Source organism: Octodon degus, unplaced genomic scaffold (genome assembly GCF_000260255.1).
Source record: "Octodon degus isolate 3935 unplaced genomic scaffold, OctDeg1.0 scaffold00079, whole genome shotgun sequence".
NCBI classification, from domain to species: domain Eukaryota; kingdom Metazoa; phylum Chordata; class Mammalia; order Rodentia; family Octodontidae; genus Octodon; species Octodon degus.
Genome location: NW_004524655.1, coordinates 5,081,081 through 5,096,116, shown reverse-complemented (window position 1 = coordinate 5,096,116; position 15,036 = coordinate 5,081,081). Strand labels below are relative to the sequence as shown.

General features: G+C 47.0%; 1 protein-coding gene across 1 annotated transcript; it reads right to left on the bottom strand.

The window, feature by feature from the left end:
* Positions 1-252: 252 nt before the first annotated feature.
* Positions 253-14,773, bottom strand: Hspb8 (heat shock protein family B (small) member 8). Its single transcript, XM_004636239.2, has 3 exons — positions 13,907-14,773; positions 7,050-7,113; positions 253-1,275 (listed from the first exon to the last, which is right to left on the bottom strand). Exons 1-3 carry the CDS (start codon positions 14,271-14,273, stop codon positions 1,116-1,118), a joined length of 591 nt encoding a protein of 196 aa, XP_004636296.1. The 5' UTR covers positions 14,274-14,773; the 3' UTR covers positions 253-1,115.
* Between the last annotated feature and the right edge of the window lie 263 nt (positions 14,774-15,036).

The window sequence follows — 15,036 nt, the reverse complement described above, 5'->3', positions numbered from 1 at the left end:
GTCATGGAGGTCAAATGGGATTGGCTTCAAAGACAGGATATGTGATCCAGAGCAGGCCAGTTGAACTCTGATTTCTTAAGTTTTGCTTAGGTTAGGAATACTCTTGTGATCCAAGCTGGTGAACAATACCTCTTTTATCTCATTTAAGCCAGTAGTCATTAGGCATAATTCCACAAAGCCAGAGCACTCATAGCTAATACGTGTATCTCAGTGACATTACATCTAGTTTCTAATCAAAAGAGTATCCAAGACTAAGAACATCAGCTCCTTTATTATTGTTACTAATTATTATTTACTATGTTCCCCCAAAACAACAGCACAACTCAAACAACAATGACACAAATGTCCCACACCCATATACACAATACCACTAGCTTGTCTGCCAGGCTGCCTGGCCTTGGCTTGGTTCTTGGCAGGGTTACTGAGAAACATCCCCTTCTGTAAAAGTCCTGACTTGGACAAAGCAGACACAAGCTGGTGGGGACCTCAGCCAGGGAATTAACTGAGGGGTTTGGGGAGTGCCAGTTTGAGAACCCTGGGGACACACTGTAAACATTTGGGCAGAGGGCAGAAGGCAGTGTTTATTTTTATATGGTTGGTGGATAAATCCCATAAGGAACTACAAGAACCTGTCTATTACCTTTTGTAAGCCAGGGATGTAAAAATACACTGGGTTGGGCAAAGGGCTCCAGTGATGGAACTGTAAGGTAGTCATGGGAACAGGGAGCCCGAGGCAGGGATTGGGTAATGGGGAGGTCCCCAGAGAAAAATAACCCTTGCATTACCTGCAAGGGAAGATACCACATGAAATGTTAAGTCCCCATCTCTTTGTTTTGCAATTCTAGAATGTGCAATGTTTTCATCAAGATAGAAAAGATAAAGAAAGAAAAGCCAGTACTCTGACCTAACGCAACAAGCATGGCTTTGCTGATTGCGTCATCCCGTGGAGAAATCTACTACTATGTTATCCAGGGAATCTGTGGTCATTTTTCCCTTCCCCCCTATTCCTCAGCATTTTAGTTGCACTACATCTGAGTTCAGCTAAAGTCATGTACCCTGGAATCAGAGAAGCCCTGGGGTTGGGGAGGAAAGGAGGGTGGGCCAAGGCAGGGGTCTCAGGTACAGGTCACTTCCTGGGTGTCCTGGGGAAGCTCGTTGTTGAAGGCGCTCTCTCCAAATGATGAGTAAGGGGGCACCTGGGGAGCTTCGATGATCAGCAGCCCCTCTGGGGAAAGTGAGGCAAACACCGTTGCAGGATCCACCTCTGCAGGAAGCCTAGAAAAAGCATAGGAAGTTATCCATCATTTTAAATATGGTTTAAATACTTCTATTCATTTGAGGGAAAATATTTTGAATAAGAGATTAAGCTTTGGAGCATATGGTGCTCAGTGTTTGTACCCTGGTTCTACCTATGTGTAGCTGCGTGACCTTGGAAAATTACTCAATTGCTCCTACCTTGTTTTCTGCAACAAGGAGATAAAAATAATGAATCTGTACAGTATGTGAAGATTCATAAAGAGTCAGCATCTGAACATGTTTTGCAAATGGCAAAATGCCAGTTGGAAGTAATTCTTAAAGTAAAAATATACTATTGGCCCATACATTTGCTTCTGTGTTGAGGTCCCCACCCTAGCAGAGTGGATAGGCTGCTGGCCAAAATTACAAGCACACTATTTCTGTAGAGAGCACCAGGAAGGTATTGGAGTAGGAAAAACATTTTCATTTTTTATATGCCCAGTGGAGAGCCTTTTACTACAAAATACATTAATGATGGAATAGGCAGGTTGGCAGATAAATGGTCAAGATAGACATGTTGACAAACTTCAGATGGCAACCTAGTCCGTAATGCTGAGAACAAGATTTGGTTTGGATCACATTTTAATTATCTCTTAATAATCAAGCATATCATTGCTTTGTTCCCAAAACTCAGTTATACATATGTGTGATTGGAGCCTTTTGAGAGTCTAGTATGATTGCAAGGTAAGAATTAGCATGTCTTTCCCACAGATTACTAAATGGAGACTTGGGATAGATCAGAAGACAAACTTAATGAATGAGAAAGCTTTAAAAATGGAATCTGTGAACCAAGATCTGACGAGAGTTCTGAGTTTTCATTTTAATGATTTTTTTGAAATGTTTGAGGCAGCTGAAGCTATCTAGGATATGATTTCTTCAGCAAACTTAAAACTGTGAGGATGTGTTCATGATCTCAATGGGATGCCATTGTTAATTAAAAATAATAAGTGGGGCCGGGGAGATGGCTCAGTAGAATAAGCGCTTGCCTGGCAAGCACAAGGGCCTGAGTTCATTTCCTGGTTCCGCCAAAAAAAAAAAAAAAAAAAATATTGAGAGTCATGACCTTCTCAATAACTGATGAGGTAGGTACTTTAACAGGAGCATCTCATCTCCCTTAGTTAACAACAATCCCACTAAGATAGTTCTATTACCATCCCCAATTTGCAGAGGAGGAAGCTGAGTCCCAGGGAGGTAAAATGATTTGCCCAATGTCATATATCTGGTATGTGACAGGGAGGAATTATGTGAATTGTAATTGGAATCCTGGGCTGCAAACCTGGAGTAACCAATCATGATGGCCTACTGGCTGCCCTGAATCAGATTTTTGAAGAAGAGGATAATTTAGCAGGAGGGCAGGAAGACTGAGTCATCCTAGACTTTTCCACAGGTGAGGCCTGATCCACTTGTTATGAATGCAGGGGTCTCAGTGAATGAACCAAAGCGAAGCAGAGTCTATTCCTGATCCTTGCAGGGACCTTCCTAGAGGGGCTAGGAAGCTGTTTGTTGAGAACAGCTACCTGAACTCTCTTGAGCTACATCAAAAATGTCTTCCAATCTGGAATCCCAAAGATCAACAAGTGTATTGCTGGGAAGGATTGGGAGGGGAGGGGAGAGAGAGAGAGGGAGGGAGAGTGAAAGGGAGAAGGAGAGGGAGGGAGGGAGAGAGAGAGACTGGACAATTGCTGCACCTCCCTTGTCCTGTTGGGCATGGGCTAACTCTGTTTGCCCATTTGCTTACCATCCCCTTAGGCACCACGCACAAGGTGGCACCGCCTGAGCTTTGCAAGCAGATTTGCACTGAAATTTGGACCTGACTGTCAGAACTTGGCCTGGTGATTTGGCCCTTCTGCACCTATTTGACTGCAGGAAAAAGGATGTCATAACAGTGTCTGAGAGTGGAGTGAGAACTGCTTTGCAGTCACTGGCTTCGCTAGCTCAGCGGCATCTTGGCAGCTGCGCGTATTTTAACACAAGCTGCAGTATAACTGGACCACAGAATATCAGAGCCTAAAAAGAGCTGCCTATTGGTTGAGGACAGTGCTGTCACCTCACATGTGGAGAAACTGAGGCACAGAGCTGGGAGTCGACTCCTCCCGGGTCCCAGATGTGTTCTGTGTGTTGAACCCATGCGGTAGGAGAGTCATTCTTCTTCAGTTCCCTTTTAACCCTTCCCTTTGCACCTAAGCGCAGGCCTCAGCGAAGGTTAATAAGCCTGGCATACCTTCAGGCTCCAACTGACTCTCCCCTTCTGACAAAGCACTGGCTGATCTACTGCCTTGTCCCTCAGGCAGGCAACATTATCTAGGCAGAATTTAAACACACTTTGCTTTCATTGGATTTATTTCGTGAATGCCTCCTTCAGTGAACATTTTAATGATGAGAATTTAACTTTATCAAAAGTGAGTTGGTCTAAGCATATAAAGCGAAAACTAGCAAAGATAGCACGCATGTGAAGGATTGCGTTGCAGAGGATGTACTCCCCTCGGCCAAATAGGAAAGGTGCGAGGCTTTCAGGTAGAGTCCTGGGTTCTAAGTCATTGTCTGTTCTTTTTTGGGAAACAATTCTCTTGAGATATAGGTGGTGTATAAAATTATATACTCACATACAAGATGTACAATGCAATGTTTTGATGCAGGTCTGTATTTTGTAATCCAGCCAATTATCACATCTGTCACCTGGTAATACTTAGTTCATGTGTGTGTGTTGAGAAGATTAAATTTAAAATGTAGCCTCAGTGAATTTCAAATATAATACAGGATGGCTAACTAGGGTCATTATACTGTATATAAGACCCCCGGAACTTACTATTATACCTCACTGAGAAGTTTGTAACTCTTGGACTGACATCCCCCATTTCGTCTTATCTCTCAGCCCCTGACAATGCCCTTCTAGTCATTTCCTCTGTGAGTCTAAGTATTTTATATCCCCCATAAAAGTGACAGCATGCCTTATTTCTCTTCTGCATCTTTTTCACTTCACTTAGTGTAATGTTTCCCAGCTCCATCATAGTGGTGGCAGGGTTTTCTTCTTTTGTGAGGCTATATAATATTCTAGATCTGCTCTTTAGTAGATGAATGATTTCAGTTGAGTCCCTCCTCTGGGCTTCAGTTTCTTCATCCAGAACATAAAATTATTTCAATGATTAAATAAAATTAAACCTGACTCTTGCCATGGCTCTCGGCACATCATAGATGTCAGTGAATGGCAGAATAGATACCTGGGAAGGTGCAGAGTGAGGAGAATAAAGTCTGCCTTGGCTCCAAGCATCCTCCACTAGTGACTTCCTCTATCCCCTGATTCCTGTTTGCTCTGCTCCAACTTCTCTATAGAAAAGGGCTCAGCTGCAGTTCTTCCCCTAACCTGAAAGGCAAATTCCACAACCTCTTCTCTCCCCTTCTTCTAATCAAAATGGAACCTCTGGGAGGAATTTCTTGGTCTAAAGCAAACAGTTACAACTTCCTGCCTGGGCAGAAATCTCTAAGGATCCCAGCCTGGCTGAAAAAGCATCCTCTAAAGACGGAAATATATTTTTCTGGAAGAGGCAGGGAGGCCCCTTGAGATTGCCTCAAGGTTGTCCTAGTCTCCAGCCCAACTCCTGGATGTCTCCAGTGTGGATAGACTCAGGAGCTCCCAGGAGTCTCAGCCACTTTCCTGTGACTCCAGCCTGTGGAATCTTTTAATACTATTAGTTCCCACGGGCCAAGTGTGAAGTCTGCACCCTAGACTAAATACTTTGTTTGCATCCTCCCACTCCTTTTGTGACTCCACCAACAAGAGAACATAGGAATGGAGTTCAGTGCAGTTGTCAGTTGCATAGAGTGGCTCACCTACTTCATCATGAAGCCAGGACCTCCTGCACTCAGGGCTGAGATTCAAAATATATACCAACTGGGACCACTGGGCACTGACCAATCAGAGGGAGGGATACCTGTCATGGTGATGGAGGAGAACTTGGGTACCCTTTAGTTGCTGCAAGCTGGGATGACTCTGCAGACAGTGTTGGGGAGGCGTGGGTTACATAGAGTGGGTACACTGAGGGGAGTGCTCAGGGAAGTGGCTAGAAGGCATTTTAACAACCAGCCCACTGCCAGCTGAGCAGAGGCCACATCGAGCCACATGAAGCATTTCTACCTGGTCAAGGAATTCCCAGTGAGCTGTTTCCTCCTCCCAGGTTCACAGAGCTGGAGAAATCCATAACATGGCCATCTAAAAAAAAGATTAATTTCCGGACTTCTTTCCTGCTTGGTTCTTTACACAGCTCTGCCCTGCTTGTCATTCCATCCTGCGTCCTTGTTGGAGTCACTGGAAAGCCATGACAACATCCTCCCTTTCCGTTTTCCCTTCCTCTGCTAGCAGCATTGTTTGATCTGGTGGCTGAGCCAGGAAAAGGTGAGGGTTATGGGATAGCATGCCAGTCAGTGACCCAGAAGCAAAGAGGCGTTGGCATTTTTCTTATCAGGAGGTGTCTATGAGCTTCCAAGAACAATGAGGGTCAGGAATGGGCGGGTCTGGAGAGAGACAGGAGTGCAGAATTCTAAAGCTGGAAGAAGCCTCAGAAATCAGCTGGTGCAATCTCTCCAGCCTAGGAGATGCCTCAGGGCTGGTGGGGAGTTTAGATTTAGTAACAGGAAGAACAGTAACACCAGGCAGCCGCTATGAGGACCCACCAAGTGAGCACTAGGGGTCTCAGCTGGTATCTCAGCAAGGCTGGATCAGCATTCCTTTCTAGAGCTGAGGGAGCAACACTCCTTGTTCAAGGCCTGAGCATGGAACACAGAGGTCAGGACTCTGTGGGGCTCTGCTAAATTTTTATCATAAAGGCCTGAGCATATCCTTGACCTATGAGAGACTGAGCTTCCTCCTAATATAGGGAGGGTAGCCACTCTTTTCCCTGACGCATATCTTTGCTGCAGAAACCAAATACAGTGATGGCTAAGAAAGGACCTTAGGGCCAGAATTATGCATAACAGAATGATGCTGATTACAGAGAAGGCCCCTAGGAACTGCAAGAGTTCAACCCCCAACCCTGCTAGGAGTCTCTTCTCCCCACAGGAATCACCAGTTACAGGATCAGTGTGGTTGCTATTTGTTGGCCAGCCTGTTTGCCATCTGGTTGTTCTCCCTTGAGCTGAGGCTCCTAAGACTGTGTTCCCTCAGCAAAACTGGCCTTTCCTCTGCCTCACTGTCTCAGCCTCCCAAGCCCTGTGGGTAGTAGGTAGACACAGTGGGATAATGTACAGCTTCATTTGTGTGATTCTCCAATTCGAGTGTGTGTGCTGCTAGAGCAAGCACGCTTCATGTGATTCTCTAGGCAGGATGTCATTCTCTTAGCCGTAGAAACACAGAGCAGCTACCTTCCCAAGAGCCTGTCAAGGCACTTGGCATAGGGGGCAAGGGTCTTTTTCTGATGGTGATAGTGATCTTTCCTTGGCCATGTCACATGGGTGACTGAATGCCCCACTTCTTGATGTCACTGTGGACAAGTCCCTTTGCCTCCCTTTATTTTCTGATGCTTCATCTGTAACACTGGGCTAATCCTACCTCACAGGGCACTGGCCAGATGAGATGCACTATATATTGTGCTGCTGCTTTTGGAACCCGACTGCAGGTTTGCTGTGACATCTTCTCCCCTTTAAAAGGAGTCAGAGTTCAGTTCATTCTTGTGGGAGGTATCTCCCAAGAGAGAAAGACCCCACCCAGATTTGGGTCTCAGGTAGCCCCATCCTCAGAGCCACACTTCAAGGTCACTTACTGGATTTTCTTTGTGAAGTTCTTGGAAACAATACCTCCTTCCTGCTGCTTCTCTTCATGTTTCCCTGGAAGAAAGAGGAGCATGATGTGTGGTTCAGAACTGGGGCTCGGATTCAAATCCTCCCTCTACCCCTGTGTGAATTCAGTATGGTCTGGAGACTTCAGGGTCTGAGCCACAAGGACCCTGTGGACCTGCCACATGGACATACTTTATTAAGCCCACCTCCCAGGCTGGCTATGCAGGTGAAATAAGACAATGGGCAGGAAATGAGGCTTTGACCAGGGTTTGCTGACAATGACACATTAGTTTTAGGAAACCACAGACAGTGGGCCATATGTGGATTCCTACCTTGCTCAGTCCCTACCTAACTCTTGCTCTTTAACCAGCCAGCAGAACCCTGGAGATAGCAAGCCTGATGGGGTATGAGAAAGAATCGGCGGAAAGCCACAGGTCAAGGGCTCCTTTTGCACATACAAAGTCCTCTCCTAACTCTAGGACAAACTTTTTCCCTGTTACTACTGTGGCCCATGATGGGTCCAAGGTCATCTAGCCCCTGTGTGGCTGCTCTGGATTTGGAATCAGCTCTCTCTGAATCAGGTCCAAGTCTTGGGACCTTATGTCCCTCTGTCCTCGGATTTCTGCCTGTGCCAGCTACTGATTAGCTTTCTCAGCCACGTTATCTGTACCTAGTAGTGAACCGACAGTCCAGAAATGCTTCAATCTGCTGGACACGTCCACCCTCTCCCAAGAGATGTTCCCTTAGAAGGAGAGGCCACAAAATCGCAGATGTGAAATGCTACCAGCCCCACCTCCTACTGAGACACAGCAAAGAGCCACAAACCTCCCTCCTGGAGGCAAAAGATGAAATTGCAAGAGGCTTTCAACCCAAACTAGCTTTTCTTGTGCAATATAGCAAACTCAGATCCTCCTGCCTCCTCCCCCAATGGTAAGGGTGTCTCCAATTTCTCTTTAAACAAACAGGATTAGCATGTGACAGTGGAGTCACTGGGCTCCCTTCCCTTTTAGAACCTCATTCCAAAGCCCAAGAGCCTCATTTACACAGTGGGGCCCTTCTGAGGGGCTCAAGAGATCAGACTATAAATCTCCTCAGATAAACTCATGCAATCCAGATTTTTAAAAGCTGAGAAGTTATAGGTGATTGCATTATTAATTACTTTATGAAGAGTAATATTCTTTTAATAACTTTTTTTAACACCAGATGATGTAGGTTAGAAAATATAGAAAGGAAGGGGGAAAAAACACAGACTCTCTGAGAAAGTGATTAAAAAAAAAAACAGTAAAGAAAGCTGATTTCTTCTATGTGCACAGAAGTTTCTTTCTATGATTCTTTAGAATGCATAAATGTTATATCACATAGATGTACATCACACACTTATTAAATGGGATCATTCCATGTGTTATGTTGGGACCCCACTTTTCTTTCTTGTTAAGACATTGTAATTATTTTTCCACATTACCAATATTCTTTGACAGGGTGACTTTAAAGACTGTATGTGTCCCACTGCAGAAACGTGTGACAGTTCATTTAGTCAGTTCCTCACTTTGAGGCACTGGAAAGGTTTCCAACATCAGTAAGGACTTCATAGAAACTGAATAGTCCTGGGCCTAGATCTTCATACTAGGTCTAATGACTTCTGGAGGATTAATTCAAAATTTTAGAGTGTCTAAAGCTTGGTCTTTATTGCTAAATTGCCCTTGGGGAAAAGCTGTACTGATTTATTCTCCCAGTAGCTGGGAAGATGGGATACATCTATGGGAATCCTCTATAAACTACAGCGTCCGGTGACCGGAGCTTGCTTTTCTGTTAGTGGGCTGTGACCCCGAGAGCTCATCCTCCCTGCCAGCTCCGTGACGACCAATTTCCCAGCTTTATCATAGTCCTGTGGCCAGAAAGTACAGTCTGTTCCCTGGCCCCTCCCCACAGCCAGGGCCCCTACAGGCCCGCTCCCCCTGGGCACAGGCCAGTGCCTCTGACTCAGCCCTTTTGCATCCGGGAATCCTTCTGCATGTCTGGTGCCCTGAGAACCCTCACTGATGTTAATGATGGTGATGATAAGAGTAATAATAGAAAACGTATACAGACATCCCCTGACTTAACAGTGATTCAATTTACTATTTTTCAATTGTGCAATGATGCCATTTTTCACTTTTAGTGCTGTGCTCAATCAATGACATGGCATATTCAGCACTTCGTTACAAAATAAGTTTCGTGCTCCATGACTTGGCCCAATTGTAGGCCAATGTGACGTTCTAAGCAGGTGTAAAGTAGGCCAGATACAATTTGAGATTCATCTACTCACGTGTATTAAATGCATTTTGACTTAAAATATTTTCAGCTTACAATGGTTTTCTGGGGACAGAGCGAGACCCTAAGTCAAGAAGCACTGGTATAGAGTTTACTTGGTGTCGGCCACTATTCTGAGCGCCTTACCTGTAGCGAGTCCTTTCCTTTTCACAACCTTAAGAAACAGGCATTTTTGTTAATATCATTTCATGAATGGGAAAACTGCAGTTCAAAGAGCTTAAATGATGGACGCCCAAAATCGTGTCACTTGGCAGTGCCAGAGTATAGGTTCAGAACAGGACAGTTTCCAGACCCCTGAGGTTGGGTGTGAATCTCTGTTCTGACTTTCCCTAGTGCATTACTCCTGTTCTTCAAGCCTCAGTGTATCTTTCTATAGAATTACAGAGATGGTTCTATCCTTGGACCCGTGTGGTATGCCAGCCCACACCCAGGGCACACTGAGCCAGCGATGGAGTCTGGGCGTGGTGGCCCAGGCCTGTACTCCCAGTGCTGGGGAGGCTGAAAACAGGAGACTTACTACAAGTCCGAGCTGTGGAGTGAGACCTTGTATCAAATACATAAATAAAAGGAAAAAAAAAGGCTCTAAAATTAGGGAGATACCTTACTGGTTTACCACAAGGAACAAACGACACTGAGTCACAGAATTGCTTTGCAAGTTATAAAAAGGCTGTGTGAAAGTCGCCTCTTGTGGTTTACCTCGATGCTTAGGGCAAGGCCTAAACCTGAGAAGCCAGACGTCACTGTCCGTGCACTGAAAGTTGGAGTTTGGGGTTTAGGGAAGGAAGACTCCTAAGCAGGAGAGGAATCTGGGGAGGGTGAGCATCTAATTGAAAGAGAAGCAGATTATCCTGAAGGTCATTTGCACATATATGATTATTTAGATTGAGAGTCATACTTTTAGATTGAGAGTCGTTCTTAATTTCTTATTTTGTTTTCCAGTGTTCATTCGGTGCCATAAAAATGTTTCCTTTTGGTAGGCAGAGAAACGTAATTGTGATTTGTAAAGAAAGTGTCACCCGAAGTCTGGGGAAAGAAGAGGTTCCTTGCAGCTGCCATTTGCTAGAGCAGCCTGGATAAAAGTAGGTGCCAGGAGCAGGCAGCAGCAGACTGGCTGATGTGATTGGCCGTGCTAAAGAAGGAAGGTTCTGTTTCCAGGGAGGATAGAGGCCCTGGGCTGGGAATAAGGCCTCGGGGTTTTCCAGTCCTTTCCTTAGCCAGAGTCTGTCCCAGTGGCTTTCAAAGAGGACATCTCTTAGCTGGTGGCTTCAGAACAGGGTGAAGATATGTGAGTCATGGTGGAAATCACCTAGTCCAGCATTTTTTACTTATTATTGTTATTTTTAATCTTTTATTTGTTGATTTATTTGGCACAGGATTTCGCTGCATAGCTCAGACTCATAGTGATCCTCCTGTCTCAGCCTCCCCAGTGCTGGGATTACTGTACTGGTTTCAGTGGCCGGCACAGCATGCCCAGGGTTCCAGGGCCCGCAAAGCATGCAGTTCCAGGGAAGGAACCCAAGTCCTTGTGCTTGCCAGACAGGGGCTTAGACCCCTAAGCTATCTCTCCAGCCCATAGTCCAGTATTTTCTGAACACTTCCCTGGAGCAAGACATTCATGAGTAGTCAGATAACTCTGTCTTTCAGAGATTAATAAGCAAATTATCTCTGATAATCCCTGCAGGGAGGAAGGAAGTCTGTTCATGTTTCTGTTTCATCTGGCAATTTCTAGAACTCTTGACTTCCCTTCCTCCATTACTCAGATGTCTAACAGCACCTTGCAGAAATACAGTTCATCCAGTTCTGGCATAGACCACCTCTCTGTAAGTGTAACCAACAAGCTCAGGCCCTAGAGGTGATGGAATTTGGCCAGGGCCATGCAGGCAGAAGTGCAACTAAGCCATCATAACTGAGAACTGTCCAGATGGGCCTGGCTTTGAATCTCAGTTACTGCCATGGAGAAATGGATAATCACAGGTGAGTTACTTTCTCTGGGCCTCTTTCTCTTTATCTGTGAAGTGGGCAGTGTCCATCTACACTCCTAGAAAGGCCCTGTGAAGACCCAGTAAGCCAACATAGGTAGGCAGCTAGCATAGGGCCCAGCACAAAATACCTGGGGTAGAAAAAAATTGTCATTGGGTAGCATAGCATGGGACACCAAATCCATTTTCCAACATCCCTTGGAATTTGCTTTTATATTGAGCCTGCAATATCCCAAGAGGTCTTTAAAACCTCTTTTAGGAAGGCTCTTGTATGTGCTCTCAGGGGATGTGGACTCTGTCTAGGTGAAGTCACTAGTTGCATCTGTAAAAGTCTTCATCTTTGTCTTATCATGACTCCATTTTACAGGTGGAGACGTTGAGGCACTGAGATGTGTCTACTACCCCCAGATTAAGTCAGTAAGGTCTTTAGCTGGGACCTCAGCCTGGAGCTGCCCTACCCCTCCTATGCAGAAGCACCTTCCTAGGAAGATGGAGACAAAGCCCTCCAGGCTGGACAGAGGGTCTCCCAGAAGGGCCAGTGGCTGGAGGAGACTTGGAAGTCCATGGGATGAAACAACTGTAAGCAAACAAGGGCAGGAAGCATGATGATAATAATTATCCTGAGTGTTAGACAGGCACTACTATTAGCTCCACTTTGGAAACATCCTGTGTGTATCATCTTACATGGTTTGCTTTTAGTAAATCTGCCCTACAGCCTTGGAGGATATATATTATTATGATCCCGATTCTGTAGTGGAGGAAACTGAGGCTCAGAGTGGTGAAGGGCCTTCCTGTCCTAGTTTATCCAACTGGTGGACAGCAGTACTGGGATTTGAACCTAAGTTCCAAAGAACATTTGCCATCTATTATATATCAGAAACCTTCCTATGGGTCCCCTACTATTGTTACCATAATAGACCTTTTACACGATAATGACAATCCTGTTTCCTTGTAGTCCAGCATCAGGTTCATACACACTTTACAGGCATCACCTATTCAATACTGTGATTTTTACAGTGGAACCATCTGATTTCCAGGTAAGGAAACAGCTGCATGTGGTGGAGTGGTCTATGCACCCCGCCCCCCCCATGGCTCGCGCCTGAGCCAGTGCCTGTGGGACTCCTTCCTGGCTCCCCAGCCAACTCTGGGGGGCCTGGCTGACTCCTGTCTCCCCCAACCACATGTGGACCCTGTATGTCTCCAGGGCCCACCACACCCGAAGTCGCATGAAGCCTCTGATGTTTATAATTCTACTACTAGCAGCTTTTGAAACTCCCCCAAACGCTGCCTGCCTGCCAGGGCTTGTCCCGGCCCAGCTTGTGTTTGCAATGGCTTTTATTGATTTTCTGGCAGACAGGTCTCAGCCAGGAACACAGGCTTTTTAATGGAGCATTAATTGGGAGCGAAGCAAAAGAAAGCTTTTATGCCGCCCAGTGTAACAGGGCCTGAGCTTCCTGTCTCTCTCTCTCTCTCTCTCTCTCTCTCTCTCTCTTGCCTTTCCCCAGGGTATGGAAGCCTAGGCCCTGGCGCTGAGGATGACGGGCCTCGCTCTAGTCTCTTCCTACTGCTGACTCATGGGCTGACCTCGGATAAATCCCTGCCTAGAATCAGCCTCTGCAGCTGCAAAATGGATGAGAAACCCCTGCTACTCAGGGTTGGAAAGAGGATATTTGAGGGAAGGAGTGTAAGATCTTTAACTCAGAATCCATCATTAGCTTTGTTTTGGCCTCCCAACCCCCAGGCAGTGGGTCTAACTCTTTGGTAGGTTTGTCTCTCTCTCTTTTTTTTTTTTTTTTTTGGCAGGACTGGGGATTGAACTCAGGCCCTTGCACTTGCCAGACGAGTGTTTATTCTACTGAGCCATCTCCCCAGCTCCTGGGTAGCTTTGAACAAGCTACTTTAACCTCTCTCTGTCTCAGTTCCTCTTGTGTAAAAAGAAGAGACAAGCAGGGGCCACCTCCTCTGATTGTATTAATTGCGATACTCCTGGTAGAAAGATTGACACGGTGCCTAGGGTACCTAGCAGACCATAAGGTTGTCCACTGCATCACTATCATTGCTATTAAGCCTCGGTTTCCTTATCTGGCATAAGAGGAGGTGTCTTGCTTGAAACTCACTCTGGTTATTAATGCTAGCATTGCTCTGCATTGTACCTGTCCTGCTAGGCCCTGTGCTGTGATAGGAGAACATAATAAAGTCCATTTCTTTCTTCGTCTTTTTCCTTCTGCATCTGTCTAACCTACTCTTGAAATGTTCAATCATCTCTGCCAAAATACCCAACCTAACCGGAACACCCAACCTGTCTTCCTGCCTGTCCTGGGATTGATAGAGCCCCCTGAGGCCCCCTGCAGCCTGAGGCCCCAGCAGCCATGTCAGGTTGGGACTCCTCCCAGGCCTCCTGGGAGAGGACAGCTTTTCCATAAAGATAACTTTGTGGGCTGCATTCCTGAGCCCTGAAGTCACCGGTGTCACACTGTCACTGCTTCCCCTTCTTCTGGGTCCCAGGGCTCAGGCCTGCACCCACCCACCCCCTGGTGCTCTGGCTCGCTCACCGGACACCTCCACATATCCGTCCTTGGTCTTCACCATCAGCTCCTCCGGCTTGAAGCTGTGCACATTGACGCAAACTTTCCAGGGCTCTCCAGGGAAGGGTGGGGGGTTCCTGCCCTCAGCAGGTACCCCAAACCTGGCTGTGGCAGTGGGACCCCTGGGCACCATGCCGGACCTCAGGGTTCCCGGCCAGGCTGAGGGGAGTCGAGGCAAAGCCCAGTCAGGCCAAGAGGCGGTCAAGTCGTCAGGGAAGGGGTCCATGCCAAAGCCATCATCCAGCAGGCGGGAAGAGAGGGGCGAGTCCCTGAAGGGGTCTCTGCGCAGCCGGCTTGGGTAGTGGCAGGAGAAAGGCATCTGACCATCAGCCATGGTGAATGCTGAACTCACAGGGGAAACAGAGGCTAAGAGAGAGGGAGCCACCTAGCCAAGGTCACGCACGCGGCACAGCGGGGCGGATTGGGTGGCTTTCCGAGCTTAGTTTTCAGCTTCAGAAAAATATTGATCTTCTGTCACAGAGAAGCAGAACCATTCACTGCCAAGAACAGCTGTGCTCACCAGGCTGGGGTCCTGGCCCCCAAAGGTGACACCCGCAAGCTGGATCCAAGAGGGCCTCTCTCTGTTCCACCTCACCAGAGATCAGCAAGCCACCGTCTTCCCGGGCTGTCCAGGCTCCCAGCCAGAACTGCGGAGGTCGAGAGTGGAGCCAGAGCCTAATAAGCCTCAGAGACACTCCCCTAGAAACTTCTCCTGGCTTCTGGGCTGGGCGCCTTCTATTTATTTGCCGCTGGGGGGCTGGAGGCGGGTTTTGCTAGCGCCTCCTGTCACAGGAGTATTCCAAGGTAATGAACCAGCCCTAGAGAATCCAGGGAGCGAACAGCTGGGCTCCCAGAGGGACCTGGGAGGGGCCGGCTGAAGCCACAGCTCTAAGTTCAGCCAGCCTCTCTGGACACTCCTCCCCCAGCCACAGCGCAGCTCCGCCTTCCCTCTCCTCGGGAGCCTCCTCCCCAAGCAAGGCACTAAAGCTCTTGGCTATTAATAACCCTCGCCCGGCTGAGGGCTCAGGTCACCCTCTGGAAATACCTTCTCCAGAGCAAGTTGCTTCCTGCTGTTCCCCTACCCCCCACCCGCAGGA